The 14,667-nt window shown below is 39.9% G+C and overlaps 2 protein-coding genes across 4 annotated transcripts in view; one reads left to right on the top strand and one right to left on the bottom strand.

The window, feature by feature from the left end:
- LOC143284737 (gelsolin-like protein 2) overlaps positions 1-9,980 on the top strand; it is a 43,035-nt gene extending 33,055 nt beyond the window's left edge. For 2 of the 3 annotated variants that reach the window (XM_076591695.1, XM_076591696.1), the window contains exons 12-14: positions 283-355; positions 4,800-4,895; positions 8,115-9,980. In XM_076591695.1, coding sequence (XP_076447810.1) covers positions 283-355; positions 4,800-4,895; positions 8,115-8,210 — 265 coding nt within the window. In that variant the 3' untranslated portion in view covers positions 8,211-9,980. Of the gene's footprint in view, positions 1-282; positions 356-4,799; positions 4,896-5,661; positions 5,758-8,114 lie in introns of all 3 variants that reach the window. The other variant, XM_076591697.1, reaches the window with a different exon arrangement.
- Positions 9,981-13,714: 3,734 nt separating this feature from the next.
- Positions 13,715-14,667, bottom strand: part of LOC143284736 (gelsolin-like protein 2) — a 20,598-nt gene continuing 19,645 nt past the window's right edge. Inside the window, exon 12 of the mRNA XM_076591694.1 lies at positions 13,715-13,950. Within this exon, the coding sequence (XP_076447809.1) occupies positions 13,855-13,950 (96 nt within the window). The 3' untranslated portion in view covers positions 13,715-13,854. The remainder of the gene's footprint in view (positions 13,951-14,667) is intronic.

The following is a 14,667-nucleotide window of genomic DNA, read 5'->3' as shown; positions in this document are numbered from 1 at the left end:
CCTTAAAATGCCTATCCCAAGACACAGTGGATATGAATTAACTGCTCTGATGACCCTGAAGACTATGAAAACTTTAACTTCCAACCTTATCTGTTGACAAAAAAAAAAGAAAGAAAAAGAAGCCATTGACCAAACTTTTTATTTAATCCAAATGACTGTACCTCAGAAGTATATTTTTAGATTCCTTTTGCTTCTGCACATCAAAAGCATTGAGTTATATATATATAAATATATATATATATATATTTTTTTTTTTTAAATTGTTTTGGGGTTCTTTTTCAGGGTGAACACAGATACGCGTGACTATGAGGAGGTGAAAACAGGAGATATTACCATTGATGATTTCAAGTCTGAAGTGAGTGAAACGTTTGTTTCAGTTGTGTTGTGTGTGTTTTGTGCACATTGAAGTATGTATGCATGTGTGTGTGTGTGCTTCCGTGCAACTCCATCTTAGTTGGTGCAAAAAAAAAATCAGAATATACTTTCAACTTTGGTGAACAATTAGAAATTAGAACCCTGTATATTCGAAAGAATACACGATAATGATGCAGACGGCATAATAAAACGAAACTACAGTAACTCTCTATTGTTTGGTTTGCCTGCTTCATTCATACAAAACTCTGCTGCCTGGCTCATCCTCAGAAAGAAAAGATCTGAGCACATCACTTCTATTTTGCAACATCTCCATTGACTCCCTGTCTCACACAGAATAAAGTATAAGATCAGCACTCTATGTTATAAATGTATTCACAAATCTTCCCCTTCCTGTCTTTGTGGCTGCCTTCACCTCTACACTCCATCTCGCTTTCTACAATTGGCTTCGGATTCACTCTGTTTATGCTTACCCAGATTCAAACACTCCACCTCTGGACCTTGCATTTGGAATGAACTTACTCTTTCACTTCGTCAGGTCTCTGCACTCCGCTCTTTCAAGTCTGGCCTTAAAACCCACCTCTTCACAAGATAGCCTCCCTCCCCTGCCTCTTCGTTGTCTTCAGTTTGAGTTATGCATGCATGTGAATGACTGGTTTGAATGCGTTTAGATTTGTCTCTGCACAAGATTCAGCGCTATGTAAATACTATTATTATTATTATTATTGTTAAATTTTGTTTAATCAACCAGGGTGCTGTGATAAACAAATGTGCATGTTGTTTTCTTCAGCCTAGCCCTTGTTGACACAGAGACCTTAATGGGCAAACAGAATGGTACATATTGTTTGGCAGTTGCTGTTGGCACTTCATGGTGCTGAAGTTTCAGCACAGAATACAAATTAACCGTTACTTTTCAGCCTCGCGCGTGCGCTGCATACATACATTTTAACATACATGTGTATCTAACAGCTACCCTAACACAAACGCACACATAGGCAGGCACAAACTTACATAAACACACGCACACGCACACACAATACACATTCATATACATGCATGTAGTTATGTACACATACATATGTATACACACATAGTCAAGCACAGCTAACGCAAAGGAAGTGGACCTGCCACAATTGAACTTATTGCTGAGGGAAAAGTTCAGTTTTGAGACGAGATTTAAAAGATACGAGGGAATCAGAATGACGGAGGTTATCAGGGAGCTTGTTCCACGTCTTTGGCGATTGAAAAGAAAACGATTTGTGTCCATAGGTCTTACTTCTGACGTGAGGTATCCTGAGAAGTTGAGTATCAGAGGAAGAACGGAGCTGGCGAGACGGGGTATAGATAAGAAATGAGAGCCAGGACTATGCTGCCTGTCAGGCGTAGCCCTTGCTTCTTCACATATTTAAAATCCTCTCTGAATTTAAAGAAGAAAAGCTATTTTGAACATGTATAAAGCGCACATATATGATAAGCCACATCAGCTGTAAAGTGAAATTCCTCCATCATGGCTCTGCTATCAGCGGATGTTGTTTTCAGAGAAGTGACGTCATTTTCAGAAAACTTAACTGCAATCGGACATGTTTTCATCTGCTTGTTGACTTAGCTCTCCATTCGTCTGCTCTGTTATCAGCATTGAAAAATGTTGAGGTTTTTTCTTAACACTTTTTTCACATTTTTATTTTGTTTATTTATTTATTTATTTTTTACAGCCTTCAGTCGAGTGTACACTGTTGTAAAACCCTTGTTCAACTTTTTGTTTTTTTTTGTTTTGTTTTGTTTTTTTTGTGGAGGGGAGGGGGTAGAAAAGTTGCTGGTGCATGCTCATGCATCTTGTTAACTCTTTCCGGATGAAGGAATGCTCACGCATTCCTACACAAAACGTATTCGGTTTCGGATGAAGGAATGGAATAGCATTCTCCGAAAGTAAAATTCCATCATGCGCTGTACTCGTGATTTTGTGATTAGCCAAGCAGAGTGCGCTATTCTGGGTCACTCCACAATCGAACAATATGATTGTTTAGTCTGGGATGTGTGGCCTGTGTCGCACACACGCTGACAAAGTCACTGACCGGTCGTCTGCTCGCGTGCCAGCCTGTTAGCAAAGCGGCCTCTTCTCAGAATGTTGTGAAGCAAACAAGGCAGTGACGGCAATGTTTTAGGGTTGCCGAAGTACTTGAAATGCTGCAAACTGAAGGGTCGGACATTGAAGAGGTGGATGATGACGAAGAAGAAAGCGAATTTAATGCAGAAAGCGAGCATGGGTATGGTGATTCGGGGTGAAAAATTGGCAGTATTTTCTACATATGGCAAAACTGTAAAAATAAGATGCGAAATTTGATTTTTTTATTATGTAATAGCTCAACACGTAATAAACCAGTTCTGAAAGTTTCATTTTCTTACACAGTATTTTGTATTTTTTGTAATTTTTTTCCAAACCCTTACAAATGGGCCGTCTGTGGGGAAAAGCAAGGGAGAAAACTTGTCGTCCCGAGTGAGTTAAATAGAATTGGGATATATTTGAAGCACTGTCATGTAGATGTTAATTTAAAGAATCCCTTTCCATTAGAAATATGCCCATTTGGACCAGTTATGAGAAGTTTCTGGTTGCTGAGTTTGTAAAATAATGATGATGATAAAAATAATACTGATAATGATAAGTATCTTCATTAACCAGTAGAGTGCCTATAACAAGACGTCAGCTGACATCCTACAAAAAGTATTGCCATAGTGCCTATAAGACGGCCACTGACATCCTGCATATGTTCCGATTTTTCCTTCATTGGAGTTAGGTTCACTTCACATAAACAGACTCTGAACAGTTAGTTTGATGTGTCTGGATTAAAGAAAATACTATTTTAATGACCATACATCAAGTAGAAGACCCCTTTCTACTCAATAATGATTTGCTAACTGACCATGTGATACACTCATGGAAAAGGAGGTTGCATCATGTGCAAAAAAAGGCATTAAAAACTGTGTCCAGTAAAGCAGATAGTCACAGTCAGCAAATTTATACAATTCTGAAAGCTCTGCTTGTGATTATGGACAGCTTTGGCAATGGAGAAGGATCTCTCTTGTCTGATGATTGGTTTGAAAACCAAGGTGATTGACAATGACAGTGATGAAACTGACAGCCCATTTGATGGTAATTCAGTCCGTCCATCCAATCAGACAAGTGGCTATGACTGACAGAATACGTGCAGCGAGCGTTGGAAGAAGGGGAGGAGAGGGAGAGGAGTGATGTAAGATGATAGGTCGAATGCCAGCCAGAGTTCATGAAGGGGGTGTGGCTTTTAGGAATGAGTGTACTCACATTTCAATGCAGACTGTAGGAAATCGCCAATCGCCAATGCCCCACGATTTTCATGAAAGGCAGGGTTGAACCTACACTGGACGTGTAACACATGCTTTTTGTTTTTAACGCTTTTTTTTCGCTGGATGACTTGTTTGAAGAGGTGGCAAGCCGGATGCATAGCAGACACTTCAGTTGGCCCACGTGCAACTTGAAAGGAGTGAACGTCATCAAAGAACTTCACCCTCTCACTTGCAAACACTCTTTACTGTCAGAAAGCTTGCCAGCTCAGTTTCTGAGACCGTGATTGACCTTTTATGTTGACTTTACCCACCTTTGTCATTGTTGGGACAGTGATTTACTTCATGTCTGCAGGACCTGTGATTTGTTTTTATAAACTTATAGCCAGTTTTAATTTGTTCTATAGGTATAATCTGACAATAGACATGCTATTTCTAGCTGTATTTTGTTTCTTTTCATTATGGATGTCATTATGTAGAGGTGGAAATTGACTTTTTTGTTGCACAAAAATTATTATCGTGACTTTACATGCCTGAACAGTTATCTATAATCAACCTAATTGGGAAAAAAAGCCCAGTACCAGAATCTACACTCATTTTCCTTCACAAAAATGTTTACTTTCTTTCTGTATCGCCCATAGCATTTGTGCTAGAATTTTTTTGTGATTCATTACCCTCAGAATTCCCTGGCCAGGGGAGAGCCCTTTAAAAAAATTTTTTTTAATTTTTATTCTTTTTTTTTACAAAATTCTCTGGCACTGAAGTGGTTTTAATGCAGGGCTTACTGTGTGGCTTTAGTCATAAGTAATAACACATGTGGCATGAATAAGGTTCAGTTGGGAACATGAAAAATATTACAGATTCAAGCTTTCCAGAAATACTGCTGTGAAACAGTTTTACAACACACACACACACACACACACACACACACACACACACACACACATGCCCGCATTCGCACAATCTTGTAAACTCTTCAGCATATTAACTTTTGGTCAGTACTTGTTTTGTTTTTTTCCCTCTGGCTATTAATCTCACAGACTCACAGGGCAGATCACTCTTCGCTCACTAATAATTATTATTGAAAGAATTGCCTCCCTTCCTGTTTTCAGGATGTGTTCATCTTTGACTCGGGAGAGGTTGTCTTTGTGTGGGTGGGGAAGGATGCCTCTTCTGCTGAGAAGAAGAACGGCTTGCCTCTGGCTCATGTAAGTGGCTCTGTGTGTGTGTGTGTGTGTGTGTGTGTGTGTGTGTTACATGGTTGTAGATGCGAACATGTATAGGAGAGACTGTGAGGTTGAGTGGTGTCTGCGCTTATTTTTCAATTTTGTATCTAGACAAATTTGTTGATAGAATTGGAAATGTTTTAGATGATTTTTTTTTCTTTGTTTGTTTGTTTGTTGCTTTTCAGCATATTGAATAGCTTTGTATATATGCGTTACTTCTCATATCTGGATACTGAGTAGAAGTTTCCACATTGCAGTTTTAGTGAAAGGGTAAAGCTTGAAACATAAGTGCTCCCATTCATACAAATTCTGTTTATGTTGATTCGTATAATGGTATTTTTAGTTTCTCCGAAAGCAGGTATTAAGTTTACCCTCACTGTTTTTTTTTCATTGTTGTTTTTTTTTTTTTTTTTTGTTTTTTCTTGCTGAATAGCAAATAGTGATAGTATTTGAAAAACAACAACTTGCTTGTGTATGAGTGAGAAATTTGAAAAACCATGAAAGATTCTAAACTCTTGATGTAGAGCTGATATACACTGTGTAACAGAACAAACTTGATCAAAATGCTTAAAAAAAAAATTTTTTTTTTTGCGCTGTTAAAAAAAACTATCACTAAATATCACATTACTCAAGATTTTTTTTTGTGTTTTTTTTTTTTTTGGTGCGGTTTAACCAGTATTGCTGAATGTCAGATTGCTCCAAAAAACATCTCTCTCTTTTTTTCATTTTCCTGAATCATTTCTCACAGAACTACTTGCGTGGGTCTGGCCAGTGCTGGCGCTCCATCACCGTACTGAGGCAGGGTGCAAAGTCGCAAGATTTCTCCTCTGCTCTCTCGGCCTAGGTGCGGAGAGTACTTGCACTGAACTTTCCAGACAAGTGTACCGGAATCTGGAACTTTCTTCCTTTCTTTCTTTGTCCCTCGGCTATTGACAGCATACCATTCTTTCTTTGTGCGTCAACGACTGACACCATTTCTTTCCGCTTTCTCTGTGTAGCTAACTAGTTGCCAGTCACCAGCATGGTAAAACGAAATTCATGATGGTATATTTGTAACTGGTCAGAAAAAAATAAGAGAAGGAAAAAAAAAAAACGGTAAAAATTATCAAGCGGTGCAGCATTCTGGTCCAAAAAGGTCAGAATATCAAAAGGGTGCAGAGCTGTAGTCTTGATGTGTCGCTTAGACTGGCGCATGTAGTCGGATGTGGTTGCGTTCAGTCATAAGTGGCACTGCTGCTTTTTTTCTTTTTTTTTTTTTTTATCATTTGTGTTGTTGATATGAATGTTGTAATAATTTTTCCTCTGTGTACTTCGTGTTCGTTTTGTTTGCTTTTGTGGTTTTATTTTGTTTAGTTATTTATTTGTTTCATTTAGTTTGAAAATCCAGACCATCCGAACAAAGTTGTCACTTAATTTGGGTTGGAAAGGAATGGTAGGTAGTTTGTAAAATTGAGTTCAGTAGTTCCATAGTTTCACAAGGTTCTTTTGGTGTTTTTTTGTTTGTTTTGTTTTTGTTTTTTTTGTTTTTGTTATTTTTTTCTGTGTTGTATTGATGTCTTTTATTTTGCAAGATTACTTTCGGTCTGTTTGTTCGTTTCTTGCACTTGTGTAGCCCAGCAGTGGTATTGCTTTACAATGACTGAGTGAACAGTATTTGATGTATTGTCACACATTGCAGCGGTCCGTCTCTCTGAGCATTGTCTAGACTGATGTTAAAGGCATCCTTTTCAGTTGATTATTAAAATTAAAAAAATCAAATTTTGTATTTGCTTGTAAGATTTCTTGATTCATGTCAATGTCATAGTTGGATAAGAAGGGATTGAAGAAGAGGTGTGAATAGTTGTATGTGTTATGCATGTTGATTTTATTTTATAATCTTTATTGATTTAAAATTTTTTTTTTTTTTTTTTTACCTTTTTTTATTTTTTTTTTTTTAGTTTGGAGCATCCTCTTCACTTTGACCGCAGCCTAAATTTGTTAATTTTCTCTTGATCATAAAAGATCTGTGTTACTGTGTATCATGTTGTCTTCGTTACCTGAAGTTGCTTATTTATAAACTGCTCTGTTTTGTAAAAGGGGAAGCGGGGGAGTGTTAAAGCAATATTAAGGAAAGACTCGAAATCTTTAAACTGACTTAAAGAAAAGATTAAAGTTTTCACTTCAAAAGTATGCACATTTACAGGCAGTAGTAGTTACAGAAGTGGTATAGATTGTTACCATATTAAAGACTCTCATAGGACAGTTAATGATAATCAGGTTGTTACCATGTTACTGATTATTATGGAACAGTTGATGGTAATCAGATTGTTACGATATTACAGTTACAGGACAGTTGATGATAATCAGGTTGTTACTATATTATAGATTATTATGGAACAGTTGACGGTAATCAGGTTGTTACAATTCTATAGGCTACTATAGAACAGATGATGGTTGTCAGGTTGTTAGAATACAATTATAGAATAGTTGATGGTAGTCAGATTGTTTTTATATAATAGAACTATTGATCATAATCAGTTTGTTACACTGATACAGTTATAAGACAGTTGGTGGTAATCAGGTTGTAACAGTATTATTATATTATTAACATATTATTATAGAACAGTTGTTAGGATATTAGAATCACAGAACGGTATATGTTAATTGATTTTTGTTTAATATCACAGACTATTCTCAAACAGTTGGTGGTAGCTGCACATGTTTAATATCACACATTACTCAAAACTACCGGTTCAGAGGTTTCATGCATGCATGTATTTCCGTGTGCTTGAATTTGGTGATATGTTGCACAGTTAACCAGTTTTACCCCACAGCTACATGCCTGCTACCACTCCCCTGGACCAACGCTACATGAGACCACTGCAGAAAAAACAGGATAGTTACTAACACAGCGAAAATTGATTCAGAATTGTTGATTTAACAAAGTTTCGTTTTCATGCTTACAGAATCTGGAAATGGTTCAGTTTAGAATGCAAGGATGAACAGAATTAGAATAGTGTGTTTGTATGAAAATACTCATACCTGATCCACAGGGGAAGTAATCATGGTACGAGTTAACTTATACCTAGAGTAGAATAAAGTAAGAGGATGTGTTAGATATGATGTCAGAAGTAGCATTCAGTGAGTTCCATGAGTCACGTGCATGCTGTTGCACGTCTCCCCTTCTGTGGTGAATGATTGCTGACTGTTGACTGTGCACAGAACTACCTGAGCAAAGAGGGGACCCGCCTCTGGAAATCGGTGACCGTCGTCAGGGAAGGGAGCAAATGCCGACAGTTTGCAACTGCCCTTGAATAAATTGCGATCCCCACCTTCCTGTCGTCTGCTGCCATAGAATTTACAGCTCCTGTCACCTGTGTCAGCTGCTTTTTCTTCGTTTTTTTTTTTAATATATACTTTGTGTAGAATTGTAGGCAGTACACACAGCAGGTAATCATAGCACAGTGTCTGCTAAGGGCTGTATAGATATGGCTTGATGATCTGCTGCAGTTTGCTTTGAAATAGTGCTGGGGTCAGCCAGGTATGATTGCACTGTGCACTGGTAGCAGAATATTGGAGACGGGGTTGATATGTTTTGTGGGTTTTTTTCTTTTCTGTACCACATGATTTTGTTTAGAAATGTATTCTTGTGGATGGCAGCAGTCTGAGTTTGGGGGGGGGGGGGAGCTTTTATTATGCAGTTTGGAAAATAAAAAGATTGAAGGTGTCTTTCTAACAGCAGACTTGTTCAAAATCAAGATAGAGAACATACTAATTTATTAGTACAGCTGTAATAACAACAACAACAAAAAAACCAACAAGTTACAACACAAAACAGTACTGCTGTAACATCCATGTCTTTTTATACAACAAAACCAAAACCAGTACTGCCTAACCATCTGTGAATTTACAACAAAAGCAACAGCAACACAAAATAATACTGCCTAACCATCTGTGACTTTACAACAAAAGCAACAGCAGCACAAAATAATACTGCCTAACCATCTGTGACTTGTTAAAGTTTGAATGACAGTTGAAATAAATCTGTCAAATCAAAAATGTTTTTATTGATGCCCACTTTCAAAACTTTGCTATCAACAAAGGATCAGTTCCATCATATCCAAACCCAGACAAGTGGAATATAAGAAACTGTAGAGCATCCCCATTGATCTAGATCAGTTTTTTGTTCGTTTGTTTTTTACTTGAAACATTTCTGTCAGATTTTTTCTACAGTTGTGGACACAGAAGTTATGAGTTAAAATACCTGTGTCATCTTTCCTGTGCCCCTTATATAGAAAAACAATTTTCTATTGCAGTATTTCTCTGAAAACATTTATTTATTGATGAATAGTTTAATTTTGTGTGTTTCTACAGCTTGTCAAGCTATATACACCCTGTACAACTGTTGCTTTGAGACATTTTGCATTAATCACATATCGTTTTGTAATTTGTATTGCTTATACACCTTGCCCGTCTTTAGTATTGTGCAATATATTTAGCGTAGTTTTTTTTGTTTTTTTTTCTGCTTCGTGGTACTGCTTTTGGTTCTTGGCTTATGTAACGTGATCAGTTCTCTTTTTGGATTAACTTTGGGTCCACTGAAAAACAACTGTGATCTTTGATATGTTTAATCTGATCTTCTGACACATTGGCTACCAGTTTGTGTGGCGAATCTAAGACAGGTGATCAGTTTTTCTTGTCTACAAGTGTTTTAACCATGCTGGATTGCAAGACACAGGACATACTTTGTTCTGTTGGTATCTGGGTTTGCTTTTCGTTTTCCATGAGACTTTTTTCCCCCAGGTGGTTTAGGATTCATTACATTGTTCTGTTATTTTCTTGTGGATGGAATCTCCCTTTTTTTTTTTCTTTCTTTCTTTCTTCTTTTTTTTTTCTTTTCTTTTTTCAATGCACGCTTTGTTTTGCTAGTTTCACATTTTTGTGAATTGAAATAACTTTGAATGACATTTGATATGTGGAAGTGACAATTTCAAATTGTACTTTTATCTTTTGTTACACACTTGAACAGAGATAAACTAATGGAACAGTCTTGTTCTTTTACCACTGAAACATTCTTAAAAGAAGAAAGACTGCCAGAAACATCTTATTCAGGTGCTATCCTAAATAGCACACACAGCAGAATATTTTTTCAAGAATTTTCAGCATTGATGAAAATCATTGAATTGTCTAAAAACAAAACAAAAAACAAACCAAAAAAAAAAAAAAAAAAAAAAAAAAAAAAAAAACCAACTGCAAAACTTTTTATTCTGTTTAACAGAAACCCTTAATCCTTCATAGACCTTCACTTCACCAACTTGTGAACTTGCTAAGTTATACAAAAAGAAATAAGAACAGGTGAAAATCTCAAAGTAGAGCAGAATATGTTACAGACTTTGTTACTTTATTTTGCTTAATGTTATATTGTAAATGACATTCATGATCCTTTTTTTTTTTCTTAACAAGCTTTCTAAACTCTGTGCACTTTCTGTAGCCAATAAAAAAAATAATTAAAAAAATGCGAAACCTAGTCAGCGTTATGTGTGGTTGTGTTATGTTTCTTTGAATCTGTTTTATGCATTTGTGTGTAAAACCATTTTTTCTTCTTCCTTTTGTAAGTTAATGTGCATGTGTGTGTGTGTTTAATGTTAATTGTAAAGCGCTTTGAGGTCCCTCTAAGGGAGGAAGGCGCTCAACAAGTATCCACTGTTACACCTGGTTGTATGGATATGGAGAAAACTCCTGTCAATGTTTTGCTCTCTCCCTGTCCAGGTCTTTTGCCTTTTTTTTTTTGTTGTCTTTTTTCCTTCTTTTCTTTGTGACTGGTCAGGAAAATAGTTCCGACTTAAGAATGAACATTTTTACTGAGTACTTTGCAGCATTAAGACAGGGTGGGTCGATATGGCTAGCACCTCTGGTTAATGCTGTAAATCGATCTGTCATTTCAGCTAACAACAGCAAATTTTGATACTGCAAACTGAACTGTCTTTGTTTTTGGTTTTTTTATATCTCATCAATGCAGATCTGTTTCTTTGTATTTAAAATGCTCAAAGCGGACCAAAGGTCTGGATGTCAACATTGGTGAATACAGATCTAGCCATTGTATGAAAAGTGGACATCAGCATAGGGGAATACAGGACATCAACTTCGGGTAATACAGGACATCAGCATAGGGAACACAGGACATCAGCATAGGGGAACACAGGGCATCAACATTGGGGAATACAGGACATCGAGATAGGGGAATACAGGACATCAACATAGGGGAATACAGGACATCAGCATTGGGGAATACAGGACATCAACTTCGGGGAATACAGGACATCAGCATAGGGGAACACAGGACATCAACTTCGGGGAATACAGGACATCAACATAGGGGAATACAGGACATCGGCATTGGGGAATACAGGACATCAGCATTGGGGAATACAAGGCATCAGCATCAGGGGAATACAGGACATCAGCATTGGGGAATACAGGACATCAACATCAGCGGATAAAGCCCCAGTCGTATGGACGTCAACATTGGTGAAAACAGATCTAGACATTGCAAGAAAACTGGACATCAACATGGGGGAATACAGACCTAAACACTGCATCAAAATAGCATAAAGAGAACAGTTGTGTGTATGAAAGCATTTGCCAATGGATAATTTAATAGCATCCGACAAAGATCACTAGAAAAGAATGAAAGCCATTGTTAAAAAGAAATAAATAGGCATAACACTGAATCGGTTTTTGTGTGGAGTATTTGTTATGAATTATCAAAGCTGGAAAGCTGTGATAACACTGGAAGTTTGAAACTTGGTATGTCGATCTATCCATATTATGTGGAAGAATGCATCTGATCCGCTGATAATTTTGACGAAAGAACTGGACTGGTCTAGAATGAATATCATGTGTATTACGCTGGAAAATGTGTTTTGAGATTTTGCTACCATTCATCAGAAGCAGGAAAGTCGTGACGAGAGACAGAAAACATTTGAAAGTTTTAACTATACTTCCAGTACATAACTTTCAGTTGGACAAACACTTGTTTCAGATGGTGAGCAAAAACATGCTTTCGATTGATTGACCAGTGTATAAGTAAGTACTGGTATATCTGCCCTCACCCCCCTTCACCTTTCACCACCACCACCACCACCCGCATTTTTGGTTTCATTCCAGCCAACAAAGCAACACAAGTCAAGATGTGTTTATCTCAGGAAAACCCATAAGGGCACATGAAAATGTGACATGAAATGTGTAATACGAATCTGAATAACATTTGGTATTGTGTGCTCATAATAGTTTTACAATGGCCACACAGCTGTTTTGGTTAAGATGTACATTTTTAAGGAAGAAAAAAGTAACACAAGATACAGCATTGTACAATGTATACATGCCAGAAGTGTGGGGCATTTATCCCAAATGCAAATGTGACAAATTCACTGTATTAAACAAAAACCGAAAAAAACATGCAAGTATGCTGATGTAAACAGATGCTACTTTTCCGTCAAGTTAAATCAGAAAGCATTCATTTTAATTTTCAGGAATATGATTAGGTGAGTCAGCATCCGTTTTGTACTGGTGAATAATGAACAGAATAAAAAAAAAAAATTTTTAATTCCAGTAAAAATTTTGGCAAATATCTTTTTCTTGCCTCTTCAAAATTGAACAACCAAACAGGTAATGGAATTTGTCCCCCAAGGTTCTCTACACCTGGGGTGGTGGGGGGGATGTTTTTAGCAGCTTTTAAACCAGCAGAGATCACACGCTAGTCGTGATGGCTTCGCTTCTTACTGTTGTTGTTATTGTAGTCGTTATGTGACAATGAGAAGACAGAAAAGAAAAGGATCAGGATCCCAGGTTGCTGGCATCACCCCAGCCCTCGGGAGATAACGTTGTCAGCAGATACAGGAAGTATGGTTTCCTCAGACAGTAGCTGGGAAGGGAGGGGAGAGGGTATGGGAGAGGAAGAGAGATGAGGGGAGATGAGGAATGAGTGAGGGAGATTGAGGAGCGGAGGGATGAGGGGAGAGGAGAGGGATGAGGTGAAGGGGAGGGAATGGGTGAGGAGAGGGGTGAGGGAGATTGGGGAGTGGAGGGATGATGAGGGAGGGAGGCGGGGAAGGATGAGGGATGAGGAGAGGGATGAGGTGAGGGGGAGGGAATGGGGGAGGAGAGGGGTGAGGGAGATTGGGGAGTGGAGGGATGATGAGGGAGGGAGGCGGGGAAGGATGAGGGAAGAGGAGAGGGATGAGGTGAAGGGGAGGGATGAGGGGGAGGGAATGGGTGAGGAGAGGGATGAGGGAGACAGGGGAACAGAGGGATGATGGGGGAGGGGAAGAATGAGAGGGGAGGGATGAGGGGGAACGGGAGACGATGGGGGAGGAGAGGGGAGGGAAGTGGAGGGAGGAGATGAGGAATGGGTGAGGGAGATAGGGGAGTGGACGGATGAGGGGGAGGGGAAGGATGAGGGAGATAGGGGAACGGAGGGGGAGGGGAAGAAAGAGAGGGAAGGCATGAGGGAAGAGGAGAGGGATGAGGGAAGAGGAGAGGGAGATAGGGGAGTGGAGGGATGATGCGAGAGGGGGAGGATGAGAAGAGAGGGATGAGGGGAACGGGAGGGGATGGGAGAGGAGAGTGGAGGGAAGACGGAAGGGAAGAGGGGATGGATATGGGGAGAGGGGAGGGATGAGGGGGAAGGGGAGGGAGGAGATTAGGAAGGGGCGAGGGAGACAGGGGAGCGGAGGGATGATGGGAGAGGGGGAGGATGAGGGGAGAGGATGAGGAGGAGAGGGATGAGTGAGAAGAGAGGCATGATGGGAACGAAAGGGGACGGAAGACGGAGAGGATATGGATGAGAGGAAAGGGATGAGGGGATGGATGAGGAGGAAGGGGATGGAGATGAGGAATGGGTGAGGGGAGAGATGAGGAGAGGGATGAGGGGAGAAGAGGGGTGAGAGAGGAGTCACAGGTCTCAGGCAGCCAGGGCAGTTTCGAAGTCGGCGTTCTTGCGGCCCTCCGGCAGAACGGTGACGGGAATGAGGGGGTGGTTCGTCTTCCTCAGGTAATTCTGCACACAGTCGGCATTCTTGATGGACTTCAAATCGAACAGGCAGCTGTGTGTGTGTGTGTGTGTGTGTGTGTGTGCAGGGGTGGGGGTAGGTGTGCCTGTGTGAGGGAGTGTGTGTGTGTGTCGGGTGGGGGGTGGGGGGGGGGTCCGGGGTGGGCGGGTGCGTGTGTGCGTGATGGGGGGAGGGGGAGCTTGTGTGGGTGTGGTGATTTGTGTGTGTGTGTGTGTGAGGTTGTGTGTGGGGTGGGGTGTGTCTGTGTGGTGTGGCTGGTGGTGGTTTTCTTTATGTGTGTGTGTGTGTTTGTGCGGGGCTGGGTGCGTGTGCGGAGGTGGGGGAGTGTGTGGGGTGAGCGTGGGTGTGTTTGTGGGGGACTGTGTGTATGTGTGAGGTTGTGTGTGGGGTGGGGGTTGTGTTGGAGGTGGTGTGGTGTATGTGTGGGAGTGGGGGGGGGGGGCGGAGGGGGGTTCCTCCTGTGTTCAAATTCACGTAATGAATCTGCCTCTTCATGTACTTTCATTCCTTTTACATCTTTTAACATATGTTTTGGGCCATACTTTTCACTGTCTTGTTCATGGGAACACACACACACACACACGCACACGCACACACACAGCACCCCCCAAAACACACACACACGTTCACACACACGTTCACACACACACACACATCCAACCGTACAAAAAATCAGCAACTTCCAACAGAAAACAAACAAGACT

Source organism: Babylonia areolata, chromosome 8, assembly GCF_041734735.1.
Source record: "Babylonia areolata isolate BAREFJ2019XMU chromosome 8, ASM4173473v1, whole genome shotgun sequence".
NCBI lineage: Eukaryota > Metazoa > Mollusca > Gastropoda > Neogastropoda > Buccinidae > Babylonia > Babylonia areolata.
This window is presented reverse-complemented; position numbering and strand designations above follow the sequence as displayed.